Consider the following 6,825-nt stretch of genomic DNA (forward strand, 5'->3'; position numbering starts at 1 on the left):
CGCCGGATTGACGGGGCCTCGGCGGCCAATGGCGACGACGGAAGGGCGGGCGGGGCGGGAGCCGCCGTTAAAGGGGCGGTGTGACCGGGAGTCCCGGCCTGGAGCGGGAGGGAGAGCGGGAGGGGGAGCGGGAGCGGGGAGCGGGGAGCGGGGGGAGGGGGACGGAGGGGAGGGGAGGGGAGGGAGGGGGCGGGGGAGGGAGGCCGGGGCGGGAGAAGCGGGGGCGAGCGGGGGAGAGGAAAGGAAAAGGAGGAGACAAAAAATTAAAAATAAATAAATAAATAAAAGGCTGCGGCGCCTGCTGCAGCGCCCACCGAAATAAGCAGAGGCGGAGGTGGACCGCGGAGCCCAGCGCAGCCCAAAAGTGGGGAGGGACCTGCTTTGGCCTCTTCGCACTCGCTCGGGTCTCGGACTCCGGTCGGTCCTCGAGAGCGCGGCTGCCCGCTCGGGGTCCGGCGCCTGTGGCCGCCCGGCGAGCGGCGGCGAGGGCAGCGAGAGAGCTGGAGATTACTTTTTTATTGTTGTTATTGTTTTTCCTGCCTAGCCTCCCCTCCTCCCCTCCCTCTGCAAGCCTTCTCCCCTCCCACATCCCCCCTCTCTCCTCCTCCCCCGCCTCCTCCTCCCGCACAACTTAAAGAAAGAGGGAGCGGCGCGGCAGCCTCCTTCATCTGGGGGAATTCGTGGCTGCCGCAAGTTTACTACGCGAAGCACAGCCAATGCCAAGCGCGGAGGACGCGGAGGGCTAAACACCGCGGCCGCGGCGCGGAACAATACCGGCCGCGCGCGGGGCGGCGCGAGTAGGGCCGCGGGGGAGGGAGCGGCCGACCCGGCGCGCCTGGGAGAGGGCGCCCGGCCTCCGCCCGCCGCCCCAGGGCCCCCGCCGCCGTCAGGTGGAGCCGTGGGCGCGCTGGGCCGGGGCGCCCCGCGCGGAGCTCGCCTGCGTCCCCTCCTCGCGCGCCTGCCTGGCCGGTGCACGGCCACCGCGCTCGGGCACCGTGGCCCCGCCGCTGCCGTGACTCCATTCTGCGGGCGCCGCTCGGCGCTGCCGGGCCCCGGGTCCGCGGGGCTTGCGAGCGAGTGAGTGTGTGCGTGCGCGCGCGGGTGCGCGCTGGGGTGGGGGCCGCGGCGCTGCGCTCGCCCCCCTCGGCCCCCCTCTCCACTCTGCTCCCCACACCTCCCTCCCGCTCCCTCCTCCCGCCCGCCCTCCCCTGCCCTGCCCGCCCGCCCCCGCCGCAGCTCCTTTAATACACTTTGGTTCTCCGCCTGGCTTTGGACTCTTCTCCTCCTCCACCTCCTCCTCCTCCTCCTCCCGCGCCTCCTCTGCCGCCGCCTCCTCCTCCTCTTCCTCTCCGCGCCTTCGCTCCGCGCCCGGCCGCCCGAGGCAGATCCAGGCGGCGGCGGCGGCGGAGGCGGCGGGCGCAGGAGCGCGGCTCCGCGGGCTGAAGCCGCCACCGACTCCGCCGCCTGCGCTCGGAGCCGGGCGGCCGCCGGACGCGCCGCGCGCGGGGCGGGAGTGGGAGCGAGGAGGCGCGGGGCTCGCCGGGGCCGGCGGGGCGGGCGGGCGCGCTGGCCATGCTCTTGGACGCGGGGCCGCAGTTCCCGGCCATCGGGGTGGGCAGCTTCGCGCGCCACCATCACCACTCGGCCGCGGCGGCGGCGGCGGCGGCTGCCGAGATGCAGGACCGCGAACTGAGCCTGGCTGCGGCGCAGAACGGCTTCGTGGACTCGGCGGCCGCGCACATGGGCGCCTTCAAGCTCAACCCAGGCGCGCACGAGCTGTCCCCCGGCCAGAGCTCGGCGTTCACGTCGCAGGGCCCCGGCGCCTACCCCGGCTCTGCCGCGGCTGCCGCCGCAGCCGCCGCTCTCGGGCCCCATGCGGCGCACGTCGGCTCCTACTCTGGGCCGCCTTTCAACTCCACCCGGGACTTCCTGTTCCGCAGCCGCGGCTTCGGGGACTCGGCGCCGGGCGGCGGGCAGCACGGGCTGTTTGGGCCAGGAGCGAGCGGCCTGCACCACGCGCACTCGGACGCGCAGGGCCACCTCCTCTTCCCCGGCCTCCCGGAGCAGCACGGGCCGCACGGCTCGCAGAATGTGCTCAACGGGCAGATGCGCCTGGGGCTGCCCGGCGAGGTGTTCGGGCGCTCGGAGCAGTACCGCCAGGTGGCCAGCCCGCGGACCGACCCCTACTCGGCGGCGCAGCTCCACAACCAGTATGGTCCCATGAATATGAACATGGGTATGAACATGGCAGCGGCCGCGGCCCACCACCACCACCACCACCACCACCCCGGTGCCTTTTTCCGCTACATGCGGCAGCAGTGCATCAAGCAGGAGCTCATCTGCAAGTGGATCGACCCCGAGCAGCTGAGCAACCCCAAGAAGAGCTGCAACAAAACTTTCAGCACCATGCACGAGCTGGTGACCCACGTTTCCGTGGAGCACGTCGGCGGCCCGGAGCAGAGCAACCACGTCTGCTTCTGGGAGGAGTGTCCGCGCGAGGGCAAGCCCTTCAAGGCCAAATACAAACTGGTCAACCACATCCGCGTGCACACGGGCGAGAAGCCCTTCCCCTGCCCGTTCCCGGGCTGCGGCAAGGTCTTCGCGCGCTCCGAGAACCTCAAGATCCACAAAAGGACCCACACAGGTAACTGCGGGCTGGGACAGGGATGGGGCGCAGAGAGGAGAGGCTGTGGTTGGTTGGCTGGGAGAAACGCGCAGACCGCCAGCTCCTGCTCTGGGATAGGAGGGGTTTTTGTGTGTGCGAGACAGCCAGCGGCTTGTTTTTGTTGGAGAATGAAAGAATATTATCGGGCTGGGTTTTTCCATGTACGGAAATTGCGTTTAAAATGATCGGTGTAACATCAAATGTACGCTTTGGGTGATGCAATTGCTTCGTTTGCTCAGCCCCAGTTAATAATTTCCGATCTAAATAGAACGTACAAAATAAAACTGCTCTCCAACTCGGTGCCCGGGAATTGAGCCTAGAGAGGATTTTGCCAGCTTGTCTGGATGTGCTTTTCTGCTCCGGCTGTGTGTCTGTGTTTGGGTGGCTTGTGTGTTTTCCCACTTCTTTTACTCGCGGTCCAAAAGTCCTTCCAGGGACTCTTCCCATTAAATTAGTCTGGTGTGAGCCGAAGCATTTCTCGTTTAAAAAAAAAGAAAAAAAAGAAAGGTTTTTTTTTTTTTTTTTTTTTTTTTTAAGCCCATTTCGAGGTAGGTCGCAGGGCTTTAGGGTGGGTTCGCAGTAGTTTGTGAAATTCTCTAATGGGCACCAGAGGGTTTTCAATTCCAAACTTGGACCAACAACCCGGTCAGAGAAAAAACCCTGGGGCAGCAGAGCCCCCGGGCGTAATCGCGTGAGAAGAGGGAGCTGCAGAACGCGCCTCTCGACTCATAGATTATTCATCTCTGACCAGGTCCCAGCCAAAATCGTGCCAGACGATTTCCTAAAAGAAAGCCAAATGTTTTAGCAACTTCCCCCGTCAATATTTACTCCGAAGTGGGGATGAGCCAGCGGCCTATTGTTCTCTTCCGGGAAGGGAGGGAGCCGAGGTGCGAGACAAGCTTTTAACAAGGTTTAAAATTTGAGAAATTTATTTGCATGAAATGCTTTCGAGTCCTGTGTCTGAGCGGATGTCTTTAAAAAACAATTTAGGTGTTAATGGAATTTAACGTTAAATGGTCCCCTTTCCAAGAGGAATGATGTTTGAGTTCTCACACCTCTAAATGACTCCAAGCATTTGGAATTCTGGCAACAGGATGCAGGGACCGCCAGAAAATTAAACAGGGAGATTTTGAAAGGCTTTGCTGACGCCCCCCCCCACCCCCCACTGCCCAGCCTGTGCCTCTGCCATCGCTAGATGCTTGTCTTATCCCTAATATTTACCTTCCCCCCAACCCTCGACTTCTTTTAAAATGACTAGAAGAGAGACTAGAATAATGGTTTATTTAATTTGCAGAATTTTGGATGAAAAATACTGGCTCAGTTACGATCCACAGCCCCGTCCCCAAACAACATAGCAACTCCAAATGTAATTGCCTACTGGCTCCAGAGACAAACCGACAGCAGCCCAGCCGCCTGTGTGATTTTGATAATGCCCTAAATATTTTGTCATAATAACAGCTTCTCCATGGCGAGACCAATTTGTTAGAAGCTGCGAATCCAAGGAGTCCTATAGAAAGGTGGGCAGGGCCGGGTTCTACCCCAAATTCATTACAAATCTGAGGAAATGGGTGTCAGTCTAGAAGAAAATTAAAATATGAAATAAATGAGCAGGACTGTCAGGTGGGAAGGCGGTTAATTTCATCTTAGTTCTGTGGCAGAGGCGATCCGACCTGTTAAGGGACCCAGGCCCTTCTGGTTCGCCTTGCAGCGGCCTTGCTCCCTCCGGGGTGGGTGGGGGCTCTGCGAAGCCCTGGGTGTGGGCAGCCTGCGCCAGTGTTTCTATCCACAGGGGAGAAGCCGTTCCAGTGTGAGTTCGAGGGCTGTGACCGGCGCTTCGCCAACAGCAGCGACAGGAAGAAGCACATGCACGTCCACACCTCCGACAAGCCCTATCTGTGCAAGATGTGCGACAAGTCCTACACGCACCCCAGCTCGCTGCGGAAACACATGAAGGTACCACCGGGGAGGCCGGGAGGAGTGCGAGGTGGCTGGCCCGCGGTGCCCGTCCGGCCTGGACAACCCTTACCAGCCTGGGCAGGCCAGGGTTCCCCGGTGCCGGGAGGAGGGCATTTCTGGGCGTGCCCCCCCCGGGAGCCCGGCCCCACAGCAGCTGCACTCACACCCAGTCCCCTTTGGTCTCCCCTCCCGGCTTTTGTCTTGCAGGTCCATGAGTCCTCCCCGCAGGGCTCCGAGTCCTCCCCGGCCGCCAGCTCTGGCTACGAGTCGTCCACGCCCCCGGGGCTGGTGTCCCCCAGCGCCGAGCCCCAGAGCAGCTCTAACCTCTCCCCGGCTGCGGCGGCGGCAGCGGCGGCGGCGGCGGCGGCGGCGGCGGCCGTGTCCGCGGTGCACCGGGGCGGAGGAGGATCGGGCGGCGGCGGCGGCGGCGCGGGCGGCGGCTCCGGCGGCGGGGGCGGCGGCGGCGGGGCGGGCGGCGGGGGCGGCGGCGGCTCCGGCGGGGGCAGCGGGACGGCCGGGGGCCACAGCGGCCTCTCCTCCAACTTCAATGAATGGTACGTGTGAGAGGCGGGGGCCTCTCTCCCTCCCCCAGTCCCCTACCCTGGCGCAGCCCTCCCTCCCGGTGGCCAGCGCCAAGGGCACCCTGTGATGTGTTGTTAAAATTATGAATCTGATTTTTATGATGATGAAAATGATTTTACCAGCAGAAGGATTTTTAAACGTTTTTTTTAAAAAAAAAATAATAATAATCTAGGCATGAAAAGCAAAAATATCCCTTCCGGAGTCTCAGAAGCTGAAAACAAAATAAATAAAAAAATAAAAAATAAAAAAACCCATAAAAAATATTGAACCAAACCCCCATCCTCTCCCCCCTGCCCCCGTGTCCTCTTTCCTTCTCACCCAGTTCCCAGTCTTCTGACAAACTGTACATAGTGAACTCCTTCCTTCTCCAAGGTGGTTTTAATGGCTTCTTGGTGTATAGAAGTTTGTCCATTTGTAACTCTCCGGACTGCGTTCCTTCCTGCCTTTCTTCCCTTCCCTTCCTCAAGTGATGGGCTATTTCTTTTCTCTTTTTAGTTTACCCGGTTTCTTTTTAAGTAATGTGGAAGAAAATGGTTTATTTTGTATTGTGGTATTGAATATTGTGTTCCTTTTCATGAGGCAACTTGATTGTAAACTTCATGCAACTATAGACTGGAAAAAACCGAGCCGTGCCAAAGTCTCCCTTCTGTTTCTTCAACACGTTGATCCACAGCACACATGTACACCACCACCACCACCACCACCACCACCAATGCTTGTGAATGTATTTTTTTCTGTTAGCTGGGTTTACATGTGATGTTTTAGTGCTTTTGCAAGTTCAATTCGTTAGTTCCTGTATGAAAGATTGTGGGGGAAAATAAACGTTGTGCCGTTAGCTTTTCCGTCATAACACCCTTCCTTCTGTAAATACCCGTTACCATATTTATCCATTTGTAATTAAATTATGGTATTAACTTGCTACAGAGGAAACAATATTTATAAAGAATGTTTCTTAACTATAAATATGTACAATTGTGGGCATAAACTGTTTCAGATTTTTTATTTGAAGGTTTTAAGTGGTTTGATCATTTCTCGTGATATGTTTTGAGAGTAATGCATACAGAAATATAATAAAATGTGTTGAAACTGCATGAACATACTATTTTTTTTTTCTAGCAAAGTTATTAAAGACAAGGGGAAGGGGACAGCTGAGGGTTGATGTGGGTATGGCTCAGCTGCCTAAATGAATGGGAGGTACCACCTTGCATCCTGGGGAGGAAGGTGTATGTATGCATAGAAACCAGGCCAAACTGCCCCTTTGGCAGAAAGTCTCAAAATTATTTTCTACGTCCTTTGTTTGTGGCTGAGAGTGAATTAAATTTTTGGAAAGGCCCTGTGAGGAATGGCGGCAGGAACCTTCAGAGTTTCTAATGGCTCCATTATCTGAGGGAATGCCTTTCTTTCAGCTATTTGGACTGGATTTAAGAGCACTAAACATTTCCTTATTCTTTGTTTCCCCTTCTTCCCTGCCCCCTTTCCTCTCCCTCCCTCTGAAAAGCTGAGGTACAGTTATTTTTAATTGCACATTTAAAACTGAGTTGAGTACTTTGTTTTTGAACTTGGTCCAGTGATTGTAGTTTAAGGGCCCTTTTCTACCAAGTTTTTTTTCTTGAAATTTTAGA

The 6,825-nt window shown here is 57.8% G+C and overlaps 1 protein-coding gene across 2 annotated transcripts; it reads left to right on the forward strand.

Moving 5' to 3' along the window:
- The first annotated feature begins 1,215 nt into the window (after positions 1-1,215).
- Positions 1,216-6,294, forward strand: ZIC2 (Zic family member 2). Of its 2 annotated transcripts, none has more exons than XM_049099362.1 (3): positions 1,216-2,644; positions 4,455-4,618; positions 4,792-4,972. In XM_049099362.1, the coding sequence occupies exons 1-3, from the start codon at positions 1,573-1,575 to the stop codon at positions 4,834-4,836; spliced, it is 1,281 nt and encodes a 426-aa protein (XP_048955319.1). In that variant the 5' UTR covers positions 1,216-1,572; the 3' UTR covers positions 4,837-4,972. The 2 variants fall into 2 exon arrangements, with proteins under 2 accessions (XP_048955319.1, XP_025296981.1); XM_025441196.3 differs by having other exon boundaries at positions 1,218-2,644; positions 4,829-6,294.
- The last annotated feature ends 531 nt before the right edge of the window (positions 6,295-6,825 follow it).

Source organism: Canis lupus, chromosome 22 (assembly GCF_003254725.2).
Source record: "Canis lupus dingo isolate Sandy chromosome 22, ASM325472v2, whole genome shotgun sequence".
NCBI classification, from domain to species: domain Eukaryota; kingdom Metazoa; phylum Chordata; class Mammalia; order Carnivora; family Canidae; genus Canis; species Canis lupus.

Excerpts from the sequence above, each read along its gene's own strand:
- ZIC2 (XM_025441196.3), top strand. The coding sequence starts at position 1,573 with ATGCTCTTGGACGCGGGGCCGCAGTTCCCGGCCATCGGGGTGGGCAGC. Across the intron at positions 2,645-4,454 it reads CCACAAAAGGACCCACACAG|GGGAGAAGCCGTTCCAGTGT; the intron begins GTAACTGCGGGC and ends TTCTATCCACAG. Across the intron at positions 4,619-4,828 it reads CGCTGCGGAAACACATGAAG|GTCCATGAGTCCTCCCCGCA; the intron begins GTACCACCGGGG and ends TTTGTCTTGCAG.